We start from the raw sequence: 22200 nt of genomic DNA, 5'->3' as shown, positions 1-22200 counted from the left end.
CCATCTTAAATATATAATTACTTGGATGGAAGCAAAACAGAACTAATTTTTTTCGCCTGGAATATCAGGGAAAAATTATTGACCAACCCTGAATCTGGATAAATTATTTTTTGACCAAAATCTAACTATATTTCATTGGCGCAAAAAAAAAATAAAAACAAAAATTAATCCTCCCCATTTTGAGATAATCTTCGAACAAAAAAAAAACCCGTAACAGATTAAGCGAGAAAAAGATTTTTCAGACCAAAACAAGACTAAACCTAAAACAAAAATATAAAACTTCATTTTTTAGGTGAATGGCAAACAGCCGAGCAAGCTGAACTTGCTCACAACTTCCTTTATTCTGGAGGTAAACTTTATTGAAGTGAAAATAGAAATCAATTTTTTTTAAAAAAAAAAACCGATTTGCTGAGAATAACAATATCCGATTTCGTGTGCGAGAGAGAGAGAATTTCTAATGAATATTCCCATTTTCCTTCTAATTTTCAATAAACCAAAGTAGTTATTAATAAAAATAATTTTAGCCCAGAAAATTAAAAAAAAAAAAAAGCAAAAAAATGGAGGAAAGATTTATTCCCATAACCGTTTCATGTTTTCACAATTTATTTAGAAGATATTTATTGGTAGCAACGAAAGTTTGCACGAACTGCGGTTTGCATGTTTGAATTCGTTCAGATATCATTCTTACGCCGTGAATTGGAGTAGCAGTTGACTTATCATGTGTTTGTCCACTTGCTCATAAAACAAAACAAAAAATACAAAAATATATAATATAAAAATAAATGAGATTTTTCCCCAATTAAAATTCATACCAAGCGTTTGCTCATTCCTAGTAGATAATTAGAATTAGCAATATAACCCTTCAATTGGTTTGAGTAAAGTGTTAATTCTAAAATTCCTGAGTCTTGTGAGATTTATTTTGAAGATGCCCTATTTCTGAATGCATTTAAATATGCAATAACGAAAGACAGAAAATAATATTAATAAAAATCAACCATCTATCAATTTACTAGCCTTTTTAAAAGTCAAATAAAATTTCATGCATGATTCTCATTAATTTGATTGAAATCATTTCTACATTCCCGTACTAAACTAGCCATTCTTAGTAAGAAAGTATAATATATACATAATAATAATAATAACTAAATAGCAGGGGTTCTAATCAATTTTCCCAAAAACAGTATTATTATTCACTTAATTTGAATAAATATCGATATGGAGACCGTTTTAAGGCCTGGGCACCGTACAGCTTTTTGGGTTAGCTAGTTTCTGAGACTGGATCCGTTAAAGAAATCATAATTTTGGGCCCCTCCCGCACTCCCCGCCTTTCCAACAAATGTCAAAACTAACACTGGCTTCGTACAGTACTAATCGAGACCTTTCATTCATGCCCTGTTCGACGGCAATCTTGTGTTGCTGTCAATTTAGTAGCTTGTTAGCGTATAGCGTATAACACCTGCGAGCCGCTTCGGTCACCTGCTCCCAGGGCAGAGGTGAGGCAGCGTCTGATAAGTTGCCTCTGCCGTGATAAGAGATCGTAGCCATCTTCGTCCCTCTTTTAATTTTCTAGTATCTTGTTTGTATTTCATCGCAGTAATCAGCTGCTGTCAGATATCTCTCCTTTTATGAGCGGAGCATGTCCCAGTTTTTCAACGTAGAAACTACCGGGTGGTCTAACAACTTTTAAACTGGCATCTGCAGCCCCCATACTCAAAAATGGGAACAACATTATTGCTATGTTCAGCAGATTTTGCTTCGTCGAGAACCACCCATCCCATGAGCCGTCGATGAAATTTGCTCAGAACAATCTTTTGATCGTTAATTATCCAGTATCTCATGCGCAGGTAGTCAATCAAAAGAGAAACGAATCTGTACAGAAATACTACTAACAGAGAGTCCCCCCTGCATTATTTTTTTTTTCTTTCGTGGATAATTGTAAATATTAAAAGCTAAGAAACGCCAATATTTTAAAATTACAGTAAAATAGCCTTAAATTAAAAAAATCAGTAAGATAGCTAAAAAATCCTATAAAAATCAAGAGAATAATACAGCACGAGTTTTACTTTTGGTATTTTGAAATTTGATAATTAAATTCTGATTGATCCTAATGATGAAATGCATGTTCAAATTTTCCCCCTTATTCATGTTTTGTTAGCAATATTTATTTGCAAAACTTCACATATTATACATGCTTGCAGTCTACTTATCTTACTTATATATATATATATGTACAGAACGCCGTCCTCTGCTCGCTATCTAGATATATATATCATTGCTTTCCTCTCTAAAATGTTTGTATTTTACGTCATCGATATAGTTGTGAATAGACTGAAGATTTTCAGAAAATTAAGAGAATAAATTGTTAGTTGTTAATTAATTCCTATTATTTACTCATATTAGATCGAAAATACATTGAACAACCAATTAAACCGGCACCCCCACCGATTGTGACGATAAAACAATTTACTTCAAGTGGTGTAACTACACATACAAGTAGCGCAAGTAGCAGTCATCATTCATCAAACTATCAATCATCGAGCCAACAATCGTCATATTCATCAACCAATAAGGTTAGTAATATAACTTTCAGCAGTAGAAGTACTTTTGCTTAGATCACAGGACAGCGCTTCCTATAGACGCTAGTCTAGAAAAATGCTAAGTGAGTTATCGTTTTTCAGACTGTAAACGAGAAATCTAGTTCCTTATCTTTATCAACATCGTCGGACGTTGGTTCAACGAAGAAGAAGTACGGAAAATTGGATCCAGGCAGTCCAGGCTCCCGATCCCGCAGTGCTACTAAGGAATTAGCATGTAATTATCCCTTAGACACCATTTCAATACTAGTTTATTTACTGCTGGTTTTCTAGTTCCACCAGATGATTCTCTTATGTGTAAACCAGAGTTCACCAAACCCCTGAAAGATGTTACCATTCGTGATGGTGACCAATTAGTTCTCACATGCACAGTTAAGGGTGATCCCGAGCCACAAATAACTTGGTCCAAGAATGGTAAAGCCATTTCATCCTCTGAAATAATGGACTTGAAATATAAGAACGGTGTAGCTACCTTAACAATTAACGAAATTTTCCCTGAAGACGAGGGTGTCTTTACATGTACTGCAACAAATTCAGTTGGATCAGTAGAAACCAAGAGCAAGTTGACAGTTAAACGTAAGTTTCTTGTTTCTTTCAGGTAAAAAAGATTTGATCTTTCATCCCCTCTTTCTTGGTTCTTTTCAGCGATGTCTTCTGGAAATACCAAACGAACCACAGCTGGAGATAAACCTCCAAAAATTGTCTCCCATCTGGAATCACGATTCGTCAAGGATGGTGACGCAGTTACCCTAGCATGCCGCATCATTGGAGCAGAACACTTTGACGTTGTCTGGCTGCACAACAACAAGGAAATCAAACCGTCTAAAGACTTCCAGTATACAAACGAGGCCAACATCTATAAACTTCAAATTGCTGAAATATTCCCCGAAGACTCAGGAACATATACATGCGAAGCATTTAATGACGCCGGTGAATGTTTCAGTACATGCACTATAAATGTTTTGGTACCAGGTGAAGAGCCTAAGCAACCTACTTTCACAAAATTCCCATCATCCGTGACAGCACATGAGGGCGAATCAGTGAAGTTTGAATGCGAAAGTCAAGATGCCTTACTGCAACTGAACTGGCTTAAAGATGGCAAATCCATCGATGAATCGCGTCCAAATTATAAATTTGTTAAGGATAAGAACAGTTATATCTTCGAAATTGTTAAATGCACCCCAACCGATATTGGTCAGTATCAAGCCAAAGCAATCGGCAAAAAAGGAGAGACTTTCGCTGCATTTTCAGTTAACGTTTTCCCGACTGAATCCTAGAGAGAATAAACATTGACGAAGAATATATTTAATTTCATAATGCAATTCTAGCCTAAAACTACTAGAAAAGAAAAAAGAACGATTTTTTTTTTTGTATGATCATTCTCCATTGAGATACAAAAATACGAAGCTAATATATGAACGACCTGCACATTTCGAAACTACAAAACTATTTTTGGCTGCTCGAAAAAAGATCAAATAGAACAAATATCGGAAAAAACGCTTTCCAAAATCATCGCTTCGCCAAAAATTTCGAAAAGAAAAATTGACAGTTATAAAAAAAATGTGCAGAGAATTAGATAATAGTTTAAACAAAAAAACCTAAAAATTTTGAAAAGAAAAGTTTAGGGAGAAAAACATATCACAAAATGAACTAGAACAAATAAGAAATATCAAAAAAGCCAACGAAAATAGATAAAACGAATTAAGCAATCTACGTGTTCAAAAGCTTGGCATCTGCACGTTACTTTTACAGTTGGAACCAGCATCCTCAATCGGTATCCAACATCGCCGACCTATCTAAATTTCAATTGCAAAACGACGGGCAGATGCTGATCTCTTTGTTTTTATCACCAAAAAAAATCCCCAAAAACATTAGTTGGCTGAAATACAATAAAAGATATGTTGATCAAAACTAAAGATCGAGATCCGAAATCCCCAAAATTGTTCTCAAAGAATAAAGGAAAGCCCACTACACATATACAACCCCCCCCCCCCCCCCCCCCAATCAGTAAAATATCTTGGCCATCATCTCAACCACCGAAAAGAATTAATTTTTAAGACGCTGCCTGTGTTTCTATCTTATTTATCATATTTTTTTTTTGAGCGTTCATGATAGCCATCTTATACACTCAAGATTTTCCTCGAGAAAGAAATCTAAAATCTGGAAAATCCCAAGAAAATATAACTCAAATGGAAACATCAGTATCAGCGAAATTCGTTTCCCCAAAATAAAATTAAAACGCGAATTATATACTTCTACACAAAATATGTTGTTATGGTTTTTTTGTGTTTCGACTTGTCGCTATAGATTAAATTGAGAAAATCATGTATAATAATAAGATTGAATAAAAAAAAATTATAAATTATTGAAACATGTGACTTTGATTATACCCACACGGCGAGAGTCCTAGTTCAGGCCCGCCCCGTCTTTTGAAAGATTTTCACCCACTAAAAGCACCCCCAACTCCCCACCTGCCCCGCGGAACCACCTTAAGGTATTACATGACGGGGCGGAGGCAGCTCACTCTAGCTTAGTCACCTTTCTTCTCTAACCTCTAATCTTCTCGTCATGCTACCATTCTCGGCACCAGATTTTTTGGTACCAGCACCTCCTCTAGATTCCGTCTGGAACTTCATCGCAATTTGGACAGTCGCATGAGTTATTCAGTTTCAACCTGTGCAGGTACTGGCGATGTCCTCCGTGCCCCGTCAGAAACTGATGGCAGGGGTGAGGATGTGAGTCCACCGACCCTTTCTTGCCATCTATTTATGGATCTCTCCCCCTTAGCGTTCTTCGTTTGCGATCAGGGGAGATTTGTAATGAACTAATAGGAATTGAGATGGTCACACGATCATCCTGAGTGGCCGAGGACAACCTAGAGGAAAGAGCTATCCTAACAGCCCAAAAGGTTGGTGAAATTGACCATGAAGGTCCGCCCGCAAATATTGAAGCTCCATCCAAACACTCGGCCGACTTAGTTGGCCTTGACCAGCACAACCCTACAGGGGGATTTTGACTTGTTGTGTACTTAAGTACACACCCTCAGCAGATTGGTACTGAGATTACCATCAGTCTGTAGGACGAATCGAGTGGACCTCTTTTTAGGAGGCTCTTTGCCAGAAATTTAAGGAAGAAGATGATACAAGATCGAACACAAGGTCGATCCGAAAACTTCGACAGCTACTATAAAGCTGTGCGTTCGCTTATTAATAGGCTAGAAAATTCCTTAACATTGGCATCACATTTCGTGACCGGACGGAATCGATGTCGCTCCTCCTTATCCCCCCATCGTTGACGCAAAGTCTATACATTGGTACTAAGTGTGTGCGCAAGGTCGAATTCGCGCAGGACTTATTTACACCTTTCGTATGTTCACTAGAAAATGTCGAAAAAGTCAACCAACACCAGTTGAGGACACACCAGCGAGCAAGGTTCAATCCAGTCACCCTTGTGGTGAAACCTGGTAAAATGCGGCTTGGTCTTGATGCGCGTAAGGTGAACAGTGGCACCGTGAAGGACGCTTATCTGTTACCTCTCATCGGTGGTATTTTCAGCCGTCTCCGGAAGACTAGATTTATTCCAAGTCTAGATCGGAGAAGGATGCGTTCTGGCAAATTCCACTAGATGATGCATCCAAGGCCAAGGCGTTCCAAGGCGATCACTCTATTAATTCATGATCATGCCGTTTGGGCTCAGCAATGCACCTCAAACCATGCAGCGACTGATGGGCAAAGTCATCCCTGCTCCTTGCGCCATTCTTGTCAAGGCCGAAGACACCCACAATAACGTAACTTCTACGACCAGGTGATGGGTTGCTGAGAACGCTGGCTACTCAAATAACTGATATGAACTATGAATGAATGAATGGCATGAGTGGAACATAATGGGAGAGTGATTGTTGTTATTGTTTTGGTTGCTGTTGTTTGGTTCTGGAACGAGGTGGAGAAATGCGAGACCTGAGTAGGTATGATTTGGAGAAGGGGTTGGATGGATGCGATGATTGATGTTAAAAAGATGAGTGACAAGTCTGCCAGTGACATCATCGTCGTCTAGAATACACTGCGAAACGTCTTAGCCGGATTAGCAAATCTAGACTATAAGAAATCGCATTGGGGCCAAATGGTAGTCCGAACCGTCATGCGGAAAATGTATAGCGAAACTCTCCGTCTCCTTGAAGAGTCCATTGTCAGTCAGATGCTACCTTCCGCCGATCAACTTTCTGACTTCCTTCTAAAAAGATACAAGCTACTAGAAGCTACCAACTCAAGCTAACTCGACGACTATTTTACCATCTGTGAGGCCTATTCTCTTCAAGATCAGCGAACTAGATACTAAGTGAATTCCAAGTCCAATCTTACAAGCTGAAATTTGCTTCCTTTTTTTGTCTAGCTAAAGATCTAATCTAAAGTCATTTTGATACAGTTTTATTTGATTTATTTCTCTTTAGATACAATGGTATATAATACATTTATTTTTATGTACAATTCGTATGGAGTCTATTACAAATAACGGACATACATATATGAATCTCCCAATATATGACCCAGAAGATATTCTCATCCAGAATTTTTACAGCAGTCATTAAACACTTTAACCAACATCAGTTGATCCTCCTCCTAATATTGCACTAACGGGGAAAAATCGAATCCTTTGAAATTCAGCGTTATCGATATTACCTCTTTAGGTTCGTCCCTAAATTGTGCAGATTGTACGGAGGATGTTAAATCCCGCTTAAATCGTCCTCCATTCGTTTCCAATTTCTCCACTTCTAAATCCCTACTAGTATCCGTTACAGCCAGTTGATTGATATCATGGAAAATTGATGGTTTTTTGATTGCAACATCATCAGATTTTCGTGACAGACGAACAGTTCGATCGGAACCAGGATTTGATAAAGGTGGGAGGTATGTGGCCGGAACCCGATTACCTGGCCGTGGCGATGGTTGTGGGCAACGTGGATCCTTCGATCCAGGGAAGCAGAAGGCTGGCGTAGTTTGCGATTGAGGGCAACCAGGCAATGTCGAACCTGGATAGCACAATGGGTTTTCTGTTGTTGAGACAGGAACAAGACAACGTGGATCATTTGAACCATGACTACAATCAAGCGTAAATTCAGTTGTGAAACTTGGACGAGACCGGAGTGGTTGAGTAGTAGTTGGTGCTGTTACGAATGGCGACGGTTGCTTGGTGGTATATTTCACAGTTTGTGTAGTTGTTGTCTGATCTACATAAAGGGTTGAATCCCTACATGCAGGATCCTGAGATCCGGGGTAACACCTCCTGGTACTCGGTGATGCAGTGGTAGTCGGAACAAATGGTTTAGGGCAGCGTGGATCAGACGAGTTAGGACCACACTTCAACTGACCACTTACAGTTGTTTGAGGGCAACGGAGATCCGTCGATCCTGGGAAGCAATCAAGAGGAGTTACCTTCTGCAATGGAGGCTTTGTCGTAATAATTCTACAGGCTGGATTCTTTGACCCAGGATGGCAAATTCGCGAGGTTGTACTAATTTCAAATGCGGTAAATGTAGTTGGTGGAAGCTGTGATGTAGTAACAAGATTTTGTACACATAAAGGATCATTAGATCCAGGATAACACGCAGTAAATGGTTTCGTAGTTGCTTTTACTTCCGTAGTACTTCTGCAACGAGGATCTCTGGAGCCAGGATCGCAACGAACTGTTGACGCAGTATCTGTAGCAGGATAAGTGGTTGGAACTCGAATAGTTGAGGATACTGCATCGGTTACTGGTGTGAGACATCTTCTATCAGGCGATCCTGGGTAACACTGTACTGCCGATTTAGTTGTATATTGCTGACATCTTGAGTCTGTCGACCCTGGATAACATTGTGGAATCCTTTCAGTTGTAGTTTTTAAACATCTGGGGTCTGTTGATCCAGGATAGCATTGTGATGCTCTTTCGGTTGTTGATTTTTGGCATCTTGGATCAGTCGATCCCGCATAGCATTGCAAAGCTCCGTTGGTAGAACCTTGTTGGCATTTTGGATTATTCGATCCTGGGTAGCACCCTACAGTTCCCTCCGTTGTAGTCCCCTGACATCCTGGGGAGGTTGATCCAGGATAACATTGAGTAGCTTTCTCGGTTGTGCCTTTAAAGCAAGCTGATCCTGGAGGACAAGGTGCGTTTGGTTTAACCGTCGTCCTATAATCTGGTATTGTGACTTTTAAATCTGTTGGAATTTCAGTTCTTCGTTTCTGACACTTCGGGTCAGTTGATCCGAAATAACATTGCGGAGGTGTTGTCGGTTTTTCTATTGATTGAGGAGTTACAGGTCTTTCTGTTCCTGGAGTCTTACACCTTGAATCAGTTGACCCTGGATAACACGAAGGTATGGCTTCGGTTGTACGTCCCAAACACACTGGATCAGTCGATCCCGGATAACAACGTACAATTGGCTTAGCAGTCGTCCTATAGCCTGGCACTGTGGTCTTTATGCCTCCTGGTATATATGTCGTCTGAATTGTAGACTTTTCGGTGGTTGGCTTCTGGCATCTTAAATCAGTTGACCCCGGATAACATCGCAACAGCTTTTCAGTTGTTATTTTTTCTACGCATCTTGGATCAGTTGAACCAGGGTAGCAATGGGGTGATAGTGATACAGCATCTGTCTTTGGAGGTAAATACGTTGCCGGAACTCGGGTTGTTGGCCGCAATGTTGGATAATCTCGGATTCTGGGCGTTGTTACTGTTCGACATTTTGGATTTGGCGATCCTGGGTAACAATCAGACGGTTTTCCATCTGTTACTTTTCGACATCGCGGATCATCAGGACTTGAACATTCCGAGGGTTGCTCTGTTGTTGTCTTTTGACATCGAATGTCAGTTGAGCCTGGGTAACATTCTAGTATTGGCTTTTGACATTTTGGATCAGTTGATCCAGGATAGCAGCGTGGAATTTCTCCCGTTACAACCTTTTGGCACCTTACATCTTGCGAACCTGGATAACATTGATATGGTTTTTGCGTTGTTCTTTCTTGACATCGAGGATCATTTGAACCCGGGAAGCACCGTGTGGGTTGCTTCGTAGTGGCTTCCCTACAGCGAGAATCAGAGGACCCCGGATAGCAATTGGTAAGGGTCGTTCGATGTGTTGATGATAAATGTGTGGTCGGAGAAACTGTTGTAATATCATTGGTGGTGCCTGGTCTACAGTCAGGATCTGTTGATCCCGGATAGCAGTTTCGGAACTTCTCTGTAGTTTTCGTCTTGCACCGTGCATCTCTTGAGCCAGGATAACACTGTGGAGCGCGTGTTGTTAATTCTGGTTGGCATGTTGGGTCAGGAGAGCCAGGGTAACATCGGGGAGATTTCGTGGTGAAGGAAGTGCGCTCTGTGGTGGAAGCTTGACATCTCGGATCAGCAGATCCAGGGTAACATCTGGGAGATTTTGTCGTGGCCTCTGTGGTAGAAGCTTGACATCTGGGATCAGGAGATCCAGGGTAACAGCGAGGATTTTTTTGCGTTGAAGTGCCTCGGCAACTTGGATCTATAGAGCCAGGATAGCATTGGGTATTTTTTTCAGTGGTAGAAGTACGAGGCAGAGCACTTGTTAAACTACTGCAACGCACATCCTTTGAACCTGGGTAGCAACGAGGGACGACAGTTGTAGTTGGTGGTAGATACGTTGCAGGAATTCGTGTACCTTTTCGGAGAGTTGTAAAATCCACTGTTCGTGGTGTAGTCGATTTTTGGCATTTTGGATCAACCGAACCAGGATAGCATTGAAGAACCCTTTCAGTTGTTCCTTTCTGACATCGTGAATCAGTGGATCCTGGATAACATTGTGGTCCAGTAGTTCTTTCATGACATCTTGGATCTGAGGATCCTGGATAACAATCTGGAACTTTCTCAGTTACTTTCGTTACACACCTAGGATCAGTGGACCCTGGGTAGCATTTTGCAGCATTTTCAGGAATTTTTCTTCGGCACGAAGGATCACGTGATCCTGGATAGCATTTTGGAGGGTTTTTAGTTAATTCTTTCTGGCACTGTGGATCAGTGGACCCTATAGAACACTGTGGAGTTCTTGTTGTTGTTTCTTGACATCGCGGATCCAATGAACCTGGATAACATTGTGGAGCCCTTTCAGTTGTCCTAACTCTGCATTTAGGATCTGGCGATCCTGGGTAACATTCTGGATTCTTTTCAATGGTTACTTTTTGACACCTTGGATCAGTAGAATCGGGGTGGCATTGCGGAGCCTTTTCGGTTCTTCTTTCATGGCATTGTGGATCTCTTGATCCTGGATAACATTGAGGAGTACTTTCTGTCGTCGTCTCCTGGCACTTAGGATCCCTGGATCCGGGGTAACAGTGTGGAGTTTTCCTTGTTACTGCCTGTTGGCATCGTGGATCAGTGGAACCTGGATAACATTGTGGAGTCGCTTCAGTTGATCCTTTTTGACATTTTGGATCGTTGGATCCGGGATAACACTGTGAAGTTATCGGTTTTTGACATCGTGGATCAGTAGATCCTGGTTTACAATCTGATAGTGTTTTAGTTGGAATCGTAGGTGTTCCAGGTGGAAGATACGTTACAGGAGTTCGTGTACTGGAACGGAAATTATTCGTCGTTAAACCACACCTAGAATCAGGCGATCCCGGATAACATTGCGGAACTTTTGAAGTTGTTTCTTTCTTGCATTCTGGGTCGTTTGATTCTGGGTAGCATTGTATAGCCCTTTTTGTTGTAGCCTCCTGACAATTCGGATCATCTGAGCCTAGCACACAATTGGGAATAGCTTGAGTTGTAATTTTTTGACACTTTGGATCCGTTGATCCCGGATAACATTGCGGCTTAGTTTGAGGTTTTGCCTTCTGGCACTTCGGATCTGTGGATCCTGGATAACACTGGAGAGTTCTTTCAGTAGTTATTTTTTGGCATCTAGGGTCAGTCGATCCCAGATAGCATTGGGGAGCTTTTTCCGTTGTTTTCTCTTGGCATCGTGGATCCCGCGAGCCTGGATAGCATCGCGCACTCTCTGGAGTTGTCGGTTTTTGACATTTTGGATCAGTTGATCCTGCATAACATTGTGAAGTTCTTTCTGTTGTAGTCTCCTGACATGCTGGATCTCTTGACCCTGGATAACATCGAGGAGTTGCGTAAGATGTTACCTCCTGACATCTTGGATCCGTTGATCCCGGATAACATTGTGGTTTAGTTTGAGGTTCTCCTTTCTGGCACTTCGGATCTGTGGATCCTGGATAACACTGGAGAGTTCTTTCAGTAGTTATTTTTTGGCATCTAGGGTCAGTCGATCCCAGATAGCATTGGGGAGCTTTTTCCGTTGTTTTCCCTTGGCATCGTGGATCCCGCGAGCCTGGATAGCATCGCGCACTCTCTGGAGTTGTCGGTTTTTGACATTTTGGATCAGTTGATCCTGGATAACATTGTGAAGTTCTTTCTGTTGTAGTCTCCTGGCATGCTGGATCTCTTGAACCTGGATAACATCGAGGAGTGGCGTAAGATGTTACCTCCTGACATCTTGGATCCGTTGATCCCGGATAACATTGTGGTTTAGTTTGAGGTTCTCCTTTCTGGCACTTCGGATCTGTGGATCCTGGATAACACTGGAGAGTTCTTTCAGTAGTTATTTTTTGGCATCTAGGGTCAGTCGATCCCAGATAGCATTGGGGAGCTTTTTCCGTTGTTTTCTCTTGGCATCGTGGATCCCGCGAGCCTGGATAGCATCGCGTACTCTCTGGAGTTGTCGGTTTTTGACATTTTGGATCAGTTGATCCTGGATAACATTGTGAAGTTCTTTCTGTTGTAGTCTCCTGACATGCAGGATCTCTTGACCCTGGATAACATCGAGGAGTTGCGTAAGATGTTACCTCCTGACATCTTGGATCCGTTGATCCCGGATAGCATTGTGGTTTAGTTTGAGGTTCTCCTTTCTGGCACTTCGGATCTGTGGATCCTGGATAACACTGGAGAGTTTTTTCAGTAGTTATTTTTTGGCATCTAGGGTCAGTCGATCCCAGATAGCATTGGGGAGCTTTTTCCGTTGTTTTCTCTTGGCATCGTGGATCCCGCGAGCCTGGATAGCATCGCGCACTCTCTGGAGTTGTCGGTTTTTGACATTTTGGATCAGTTGATCCTGGATAACATTGTGAAGTTCTTTCTGTTGTAGTTTCCTGGCATGCTGGATCCCTTGAACCAGGATAACATCGAGGAGTTGCGTAAGATGTTACCTCCTGACATCTTGGATCCGTAGATCCCGGATGACATTTTTGGGCATTTTCACTTGTGCGTTGCTGGCATTGTGGATTCCTCGAACCGGGGTAGCATTGAGGAAGTAAGGTAGTTTTACTTACTGGCGGAAGGTAAGTACTTGGGACTCTAGTAGGAGAAATCGTTTGAGAGGTCGAGGATTCAAAGCATTCTGGATCTCTCGATCCGGGATAACATTTGCTAAGTCTTTGCGTCGTCACGAGTTGACATTTAGGGTCTTTCGATCCTGGATAGCAACCAGCAGGCACTGTGGTTGGAGAGGAGAAGTAAGTAGTTGCCGAAGGAGGAATTTTTTCGTTTCCGTAAATTTCATTGCACTCGGGATCCGGTGAGCCTGGGTAACATTTTGGAGACGGTTTTGAAGATTCATCAATGCAATCTGGATTTTTTGAGCCTGGATAACACTTAAGTGGTATTTTTGATGCTCTCTTGCATTCCGGATTGGAAGAGCCAGGAAAACAGTCTAAAGTTCTTTCTGTTGAACCTTTACGACATTTTGGATCTGTAGAATCAGGGAGGCATTGTGGTGTTACTTCAGGTTCAACTGTTTGGCATCTTGGATCAGTTGAGCCAGAGGTGCAGAAGGTTGGTTTAACCGTAGTGAGACGAGTACATGCAGGATCTTGGGATCCCGGATAGCATCGGCGTTTTGAAATACTCGGCTGTATTGTAGTAGATGATGGCAATCGCGATCGGTTAGTAGTAACTTCTGCTGTTAAACAACGAGGGTCAGTCGATTTTGGGTCACAACTAAATGGAATATTAGGGCGATCTACATGTATATCTTTATTTGGATCAGGTGAAATGTAAGTGGATGGATATGTCGTAGTGTCTGTGTAATTAGGAATTTTCGAGGTTATACACTGAGGATCACGTGATCCTGGATAACAGCGAATATTTGAATCAGATTTCCGCAAACATTCCGGTTTATTTGAACCTGGCGGACAGCCTTTGGAGGAATGAATTTTTGGGTCATTACCAAGTGGTGAATATGTTGAAGAATAAGAGAATGGCGTTTCAATTGGAGTGCTTGGTTGCCCTGAAGTTTTATCCCTAAATAAATAGGAAGGTGTAGTACTTTCAGAAGCTTGTCTACAAGCTGGATCTTTTGAGCCCAGGTAACAGCGAGGTGTTGTCAAAATAACATCTTTTCTAAAGCATTCCGGATCTGTTGAGTCTGAAGAGCATCTTGACGGTGTTGCAGATGTTGGACGTTCGTATGGTTTACGAGTTGAAATAAATGTTTTGGTAATTGTGGGCGACGAAGGGAGACGAGGAGTTGTTACATCACTATCGCATATAGCCTCGTCACATTGTCCTCGACATATTTCTATATCACATTTCAAGAAAACTTGCATTTTATCTGGAAATTTGAATGCATGAAGTGTGTTATAGGTGAGCAGTGTGGCCCCTGTCGCGCCAGTCTCTCCTGTTTTTTCCCACATTTTGAACAAATTCAATTTTCTGTTGAAAAAAAAAATGGTAGAAGACAAGGAAATTTAGTTGTTGGGCATTTTTCATGAAATTACTTATTTAGTAGTTTCTTACTTCGAGCATCCTCTTTTATCTGAAAGCTGTAGCTTTTTTGTAGATTTAGCCTGATAGTCCTCATTATCAAAGGCATAACAATCCTTGACATTAATGTCGTACTTCTTCTGTGGATCTTTGAGGTAAACAAGAATGGTAAGCGGTTCTCCAATCTTAATTGGACGTTCAATGGGCGTTATCTGCGGAAATTTGCCAATCATAATATCCATCCAACATTGTACTGGACCCGATGATGTTTCCACACTAACAACTTCTAGCATATCCACAACAAATGGCTTGAAGATGATTGTTTGTTCCTTTTCAAAATTACGAGTGCACGATATCTTCCGCGCCATATCCCACAAGTCTTGAACATCTTCATCCGATTGGATGACTAGAATGTTATCAATAGACGCACAGACGGAACAAGATGGTTTACTTCCACAACCATCAAACGGAACCGTAAATGAGAAGTGACGATCATTGCTCCCAGCTGACACATACCTGAATGATGGATGATATATTTTGCGTTACGTTTTAGTTTTTTTTTTGTTTGTTAATCAGCGTTTGGGTAATCATCTTTACCTACACTTGGGATCATTGAAATATCCCTGACTATATATGATACCGTTGAAATCATCTTCAAATTGCATTGTCACTATCATGCCAGACTGTGAGTCACCGCATTTCACATCGATCATTTCGATATGAAAGTGATCTTGTCCAATAAGATAGCTATCATCGTCATAGTGTTGCTTTAGGCTATGATTCTGCTGAAAGATTGGCACTAAGGCGCTACTCCTCAACTGACTTTGAACTGACTGTTAAGAAATTGAAAAGAGTTGGGGAAGTTAACTTTATAGGTTGGATTAGTAAGTAAATGGTCACGAAGCATGAGCACGTTTGTTGGGAATATGTTAATGACTCCGCAAATGTAAAAGATGTCACAAAGGTAAAGGTTAGTCATAATACTATCCAATATGAAACTATATTTATTGCAAGCTCTTAAGTATATTCTACCTCGAGCTGTATTCAGAAAACCTGAAAGCATTTTCTTATCTGAAATTTTAGTCATACTACGTGAGGTACAAAATAATAGCTACAATTAAATGACACCATCATCAATTTTAACCGAAAAATGACCAATTTTTTATACCGAATTAACTTGCTACGAAACTTCTCTCTACTGAATCTATCATGGTGAGCCCATATCAATGTTATTGATTCAAAGCACATAAGTAACACGACCCGGACATTGTTAATTCACTACTTTGTTTGCTACAAGAGACTAGATGCCCCCAAAGTAAGTAAAAATCGTTGTAGTGCATTTGTTCATTTAACCTTTAGCGCTGATTCTCGCTTTTTCTTGTCTCCGACCTCATCGGCAACGCTTTGGAGATGTCTCGTCCCTCATTTGGGTAACATTACTTACATATAAATTATATACATTGTATCAACCATGGCATTACATCATTCGGTGCGATAAGTTTGTAGATAAATGGATATACGAATAGACTTGGTTAGGTTCAGAGATCAAACTTATTTTCCTGGGGCGAAATCTTATTTCTTGGGACAAAGAATAGGAAAACGAGTCGCCCTGGTATCTGATTGTAGATTCATATTATCCTTTACAAATTCCAGCTTTAAAATGTAATCAGAACAAATCCCAAGCGTCGTTAGAATATATAATTAAAGAAGCTACTTATCTACCTATACATAGGCTTTGCAAGTCTGATTCAGAATTTTCCAAATTAAATTCTGAATTTTCCAAACAATTTCAGATTTTTTCAAACTGACTTCAGACTATTCCAAATCAGCTTCAGAATTTTCCATTTCAAATTTCAAAACCAAAATTTTACATTTCAAATTCAGAATTTTTGTAATGTTCCACTTCACTTCACTTCACTTCCTCCCGATTATCAGTGGAAATTAATAAGGTTCTACACGAAACAACGGAATTCATTGCAGTCAAAAGTACACGTTTTTATATCTAGGAGTCCTGAAAACACCGAAGATTTCTCTTCTAAACTCTATCCTATTCAGTGATAAAATGTTGGTATAAAATCTTAATGTAGGACATTGAAAAATTAACTTGAAATGGAAAAGTCTGAATTTGAAATGGAAAGCTCTGAAACTGACTTGGCAAGGTCTAAAGTCAGTTTGGAAAAATCTGAAAAATTTTGTTTAAACTTAAAAGACCTATATATGTACGTGGACATATGAATATTAGCGAAACTGCTGCATGATTTTATGAACATGTAAAGAAGGTTTCTGGAAAAAAAGCGAATAGACAACTCGTCGAAAGCATAAAAAGCCAATATAAACCAATAATTGACCAGCCTATCTACATGGGTGGGGTATAATGATTTCCAATTGTTAATTGAAAAGGCAAAAAGGACGAAAAATATACCAAACCAAAAGAAAATTCATATGCACTCCCACTCCCAGGATCCAAGTAATCTTTTTTTTTTCAAGATGCAACACTACTAATTATTCCAATCACCATAAATCTGACTTAATTCTAATGAGTTAAAATGCGACCTAAGCTCAATTTCACACCAAAATTCAAACGTACCTGGACAACTGCCAATACAAGTAGAATCAGGAACGGTCTTAATGCTTTCACTGTCCACACCATCTTTGGTGAATGAGACCGGGACAGTTTGATTTACAATTGCTCACTTCTAAATAAAATATAAAGGAAAATAGCAAAATTTAAATATTATAAGAAATCCCAGAGATATTTTCAATTGCCATGAAGTTAGAAATAGAAGTTGTTTGTTTTGTAGTTGTTTGCATTGTTCCTATCTTTCGTCCTTATTTGACAGAGATCGAGACAGTCTAGACTAGCTTGGCTTGATGTGAACCTTTCAGTTTTTTATTTTAAAAAGGGCAAGGATGATGGATTAACTTTCCAACACTGTATGAGTTAGCTACGCCAGACGAATTGCTTCGCACCCAACTCTTCCTCAACTTTATACCGCAGATAAAAATAAATGGCCTTTCTCTTGGCCTTTATATTTAACGTCCTCCTTTGTCCTCAAGGCCAGAAGACGCATTCAACGAAGCAGAAACCGATCTAGATAGAGCAGCTACATCAACAATACAAAAAGGCACGGAAAAAATTGCATGTGGCTATAGTAGGAAGTAGAAGGGAACACTTCACGCGGCTGAATAAGGAAGCTGATTATGACCCCTGGAGCGACGCCTACAAAACAGTGATGTGCAAAATCAAAAGCGAACGCTCTACATCGATTACTTGCGCTAACTTGCTAGACGCGATAGTGACACACCTTTTCCCACAAAATGTGAATACTGCTAGCCTTCCTACTATCGAAGTGGATCCCCAAAGGTAAGCGCTGAAAAGGTCCTGGAAGCTGCCCTTAAGCCCTTAAGGCAGCAGTGAATATAGCGACAAATATGTTTAACCGCGTGAGGGAGCAGTTCCCCACAAAAAAAGCAGAGAAACTAACACAGATACATATTACGTTTTTGTTGTGTTGTCCCACCAGATCCTGAAGAAAATGATCCAAGCTAGGTTAGAGCCATATATAGACAAATTAATTAGTGAATAGCAGTGTGGCTTTCGAAAAGGACGATTCACGATGGACCAAATTTTCACGGTCAAACAACTGTTGGACCGGTAAAAGATGGAGCTAACTGGCAAACTAGATACAACCATGAGTTGTACCAGCTCTGTGAGTGCCCAGCAGCATCAATGGTGGTAGAGCTACGAAAATTGCAGGATGGACAACAAGCAAATACCCAACACCCACCCGAAGGACGCCCTCCCGTTGCAAAGCCACGCAAACAGTGGGAGGACTCAATGGACGCTGCTAGTAAAAGCTGCTGAAATTTTCGTAACTGGAGGATGCGATCCAAGGGTCGAGATGGCTGGAGGAAGCCTATCCTAGTAGAAGTAGTATGACCTATTATTGTGATGTTAAATCACAAACAGAAGAGTGATGGATATATAGTTTTGAAAATGTAAAGCAATTCAAATCTATCAAACTTAATACCAATTAATTTAATTATGCAAAATGTGAATAATAAGATTCGATTTTTTCAGAGGAAATATTTACCACTGTTGAAGAGATAACGACAGAAAAATCGAGGAAGACTAGTGAAATTCACTATACCACGGAATAACCGAAAGAATATAATTCATAATTAAAAAAATCGAATTCAACCCAAATAAACAATATAATGGATAAATCATTTCAATTAAAAGATGATAAGTCAATGATTAATGTCTGATTAATGCTGTGAGAAGAATCGTTAGACACTCAAACCCATAGCACCATCGGTGAACGAATTAAAATATCTTTTTCGAAAATAAGAAGAATTAAAACTGACCGCAAGACACTGTGACCACGCTTGCTTGTTTTTTTGCTAGTTGATGTGCTAATTGAATGTAGATAAATCATAATCAAAGAAAAAAAGAAACAGAATAACAAAAACTGGCGAAAAGATATTGTAATAATCGCTTTGATTTTTTTATTGATGCGCTAATTGAAGGCATATAAATCAAAATCAAGAAGAAGTGGGCATTTGTTCAAGGGGCGGGGATGTTGACAGACGAACGACTTGCCAGTAACAGTCTCAAGGATACCCTCGAAAAACATCTCCTTTAATGGATGCGAGATATCGTGTACACCACGAAATAACTATTTCCAGAAGTGTCTCCGGCGATTCACTGTCATTCTTTCAATTTAAGTTTTTTTGCAATGGAAATTTCGGGAAATATTGTTCGATTGTTTCATGATTATTTGAAAACTGACTAAATAAGTTTTCATTAAATGCCTTCCCCTGGGGGGTCAAGCAGAGTAGAGATCTAAGGCCTACATGGGTATACTGCGAGGACAACAACCAACAAAGAACACTGCTCAAAAAGCAGGGACAAACAAAAGCACGTCTGAGATCAATATATCAAACGTCAGGAAGGAGATAGGTCTCAGTAGCGCAGATACTAAATGGTCCCTGCATTATATGAAGGAAGGCCTGAAACCAGGGTAGGCCCTTAAGAAGTCTCAGGACAGTCATAAGCCATCTTTTTCGTAGCCAAGAAGTCTCACGACAGTCGTAAGCCATCTCTATCGTAGCCAAGAAAGAGGGGAGCAGCTTGGCATGAGGAGAACCGCGATCAAGGCATTTAGGTTCAACCAGGTGGTATGGGAATGCCTTGAGATACTGAATAGGCTCGGCTCACTCAATAAGGTCTGGATTCTCTGAATTGCAGGTCATGTTGGGTTGGAAAGTAATGAGGCAACGAACGAACTAGCCAAGAAGGGAGCCGGGGCGCCTTTGTACTGGTCAAAACTCTTCTGTGGAATCGGACACGGGCTGAGAGAACTATACTGGGCGAGCCTACCAGGAATGGAGCAGTCCAGGGTGCTTATGGGTGCGCACAAAGGACTGTTTAAACCTCACCAAAAAGAACCTCCGAATCACAGTAGGAACTCTCACTAGTCACCGCCGACTGAATTTTCACCTAGGGAAGCTAGGGATATCTACGGGCATTGCCTGCAAGTTCAGTGCAGTGTGGGTCAAAACCTCTGTACACGTTGTGGGGCAGTGTCCGGCACTTGTGGAAAGTAGGTCGAGGCACCTGGGGAAACACTTAATACCAGATCCATAGTTGAAAGATTTGGAAGTTGGGAATATACGGCTTTGATACGTGTCAATAAGTTGTTCTACATTAGGGCGGTGGAGGAGAAAAACACCCAAGCGCCATATGGCAAAATCACACGGGAGACACAGGTGACGCCTCCTCAAAATAAGATTGGTGAGAACGCGAGCAAACGAAGTAGGGACGGAATAAGTGAACCCCTTGGTGCCAAGCAAGCGGCAAAGAAAAAAAGGCCTCTTCGCCGAAGAAAGTTCCGGGTAGTTCTTCGACTACTGTCCCAACCTTGACAAAGCGTGACTTAGTTAGTGAAGTAATATTTTGCGGTGGCCCGTCGGGGATATGGGTGGTGAAGTGAGCGTGGTTTTAATGGGTGAGAATCCCACACATTGCTGGGTGTTTTTAAGATTCCCATCTCCACTCATAAAAAACAGAGTTGATAGGTACACTATAACCTGTAAAAGGAGGACAATAGTTCTAAACCGAAAAAAATCTTAAAAACATACCATTCTTCACCGATTTAACCCTACCCCCGCCCTTAAGATATACATAATGTCAGTTTATGTTGTGATATATAAAGGTTAGGGATGTTCACTTGGAAACAATAATTGGTCCATATTTAATTCCAATTTTTCTTCCAATTATTATGTCATTCATTTTTAATTAAGTCACATATTTGTTCCTATTATTAAATTTTCTGAATTTATGCTATTTATTTAAAATGGAATGATGGACTCATGCATTTTTATGGATGCCGGTTCGGAGAGAACATTACTATCGATTTTAATATGTGCATGGAGTGGACTAAAGGCTCAGCTCCTGGACAGGAAGACCGTAGTGGCCCATCGCCGACTATGATAATTAATACAAAACTATTCAAATTGCACGAAAAATAGGACAATTTATACAAAGATACTTTCCCAACTATGAAAACACAGATCATGTAATTGCCTTATATTAGGGAATCAAGCAGATCTCAGAAAGAAAAACCAAATTATCGCAAACAAAATCAAACAAATCGTTTGAATTCGAAAAAATGCATACCCAAGTGCACGTAATACTACCTCAACGAAGATATCCAATATATGCAAAGAATGGTAGATGAAAATTTTCTATCAGCACTTAAATATCCACTTGAACTATTCACAGTTTAGAATACGATTAAACAAGCAACACAACACAAAATCATAAACACGCAATTCAATTTAGATAAGTTGAATTTATCAAAGATATTTAAATAATTAAAACTTCAAAACATACCGTTGCGTTCGCTTTTTCAAGTTTAAATCCCAGATTGAATATCCTAGTGGAAGAAACAAAACAAAATACTAATATTTAATTTTTCGACACTTTTCATAAAAAAACAGAACAATTTAACGGACATTTATATCAGAAGTTACGTGCGTTTTCCGATTTGAATTTGGAATTTTAAACTGCCCGAAGATAAGTTTTTTTTATTATTATATTTCCACAGTATATTCAGAAACTCCTTTTTAAAGTATGAACCAGGATAAGAACGAGGGTCACCACAGAGGACGGAAATCAACCCCAACCGACCTCAGATGAATTTTGTATTTACGTTTAATCTCTTGAATAAAGATACTCCATAGAATGTTGTACTGTTACTAAATGCCAATAGGTTGTAATCTACGTTTAAATACTAAAAAATCCCGGTTAAAAAGATTTTTCGAAAAACCAAACCTGCATCATAGCAGCATCTTACCACCCGACACAAAATCGCCTGGCAAGTCGTTTTTCGTTGTCTTCAATGTTTCTCTCTTTATAAATCATACATGTAGGTAGAGATATATTTCATTTTGATTTTTTCTTGTTTATTCCATCTTTAACTCTTTTTTCTGCCCCCCCTCTCCCCCGCCCGCACATAGGAAAAGAAGTCCCACCACCCAGTAGAGTTGAAGGCTTCTTCCATGGATTGTTTTATCTTCAGGCTGATATTTTTTTCGTCAATTGTTCTTTATACGCCGTTGGTAGTTGTTTTATTATATACTTTTTGTTTGTCTCATATGTTGTGTGAAATGCTAAAAGACGTACTTGAATCCAGTTGATTCCTCTCCCCCAATCGAGATTCATCGAGACAACACCACTAGCTTCAGCAGCATCATAACCATCAATCGGCATCATCATCATCAACAACAACTTAAACCATGTCCATCGTCAACTTCGTCATCAACAGCA

The 22200-nt window shown here is 40.1% G+C and overlaps 2 protein-coding genes across 15 annotated transcripts in view; one reads left to right on the top strand and one right to left on the bottom strand.

Annotated features, from left to right (window-relative positions):
* The window catches only part of LOC119660965 (twitchin), a 60593-nt gene extending 55628 nt beyond the window's left edge, over nucleotides 1–4965 (top strand). For 12 of the 13 annotated variants that reach the window (XM_038070012.1, XM_038070021.1, XM_038070017.1 and 9 more), the window contains 5 exons: nucleotides 293–349; nucleotides 2401–2570; nucleotides 2679–2811; nucleotides 2868–3170; nucleotides 3240–4965. In XM_038070012.1, the coding sequence (XP_037925940.1) occupies nucleotides 293–349; nucleotides 2401–2570; nucleotides 2679–2811; nucleotides 2868–3170; nucleotides 3240–3871 (1295 nt within the window). In that variant the 3' untranslated portion in view covers nucleotides 3872–4965. The remainder of the gene's footprint in view (nucleotides 1–292; nucleotides 350–2400; nucleotides 2571–2678; nucleotides 2812–2867; nucleotides 3171–3239) is intronic. The other variant, XM_038070014.1, reaches the window with a different exon arrangement.
* Nucleotides 4966–7017: 2052 nt separating this feature from the next.
* Nucleotides 7018–21618, bottom strand: LOC119660967 (mucin-2). Of its 2 annotated transcripts, none has more exons than XM_038070024.1 (6): nucleotides 21387–21618; nucleotides 21265–21332; nucleotides 16954–17062; nucleotides 14964–15199; nucleotides 14400–14882; nucleotides 7018–14315 (listed from the first exon to the last, which is right to left on the bottom strand). In XM_038070024.1, the coding sequence occupies exons 3-6, from the start codon at nucleotides 17014–17016 to the stop codon at nucleotides 7211–7213; spliced, it is 7887 nt and encodes a 2628-aa protein (XP_037925952.1). In that variant the 5' UTR covers nucleotides 17017–17062; nucleotides 21265–21332; nucleotides 21387–21618; the 3' UTR covers nucleotides 7018–7210. The 2 variants fall into 2 exon arrangements, with proteins under 2 accessions (XP_037925952.1, XP_037925951.1); XM_038070023.1 differs by having other exon boundaries at nucleotides 21265–21307.
* Between the last annotated feature and the right edge of the window lie 582 nt (nucleotides 21619–22200).

This window comes from Hermetia illucens, chromosome 7 (genome assembly GCF_905115235.1).
Source record: "Hermetia illucens chromosome 7, iHerIll2.2.curated.20191125, whole genome shotgun sequence".
In the NCBI taxonomy this organism is placed as follows: domain Eukaryota; kingdom Metazoa; phylum Arthropoda; class Insecta; order Diptera; family Stratiomyidae; genus Hermetia; species Hermetia illucens.
Note: the sequence above shows the minus strand (reverse complement) of the source record. Positions and strands in the feature narration are given on the sequence as shown.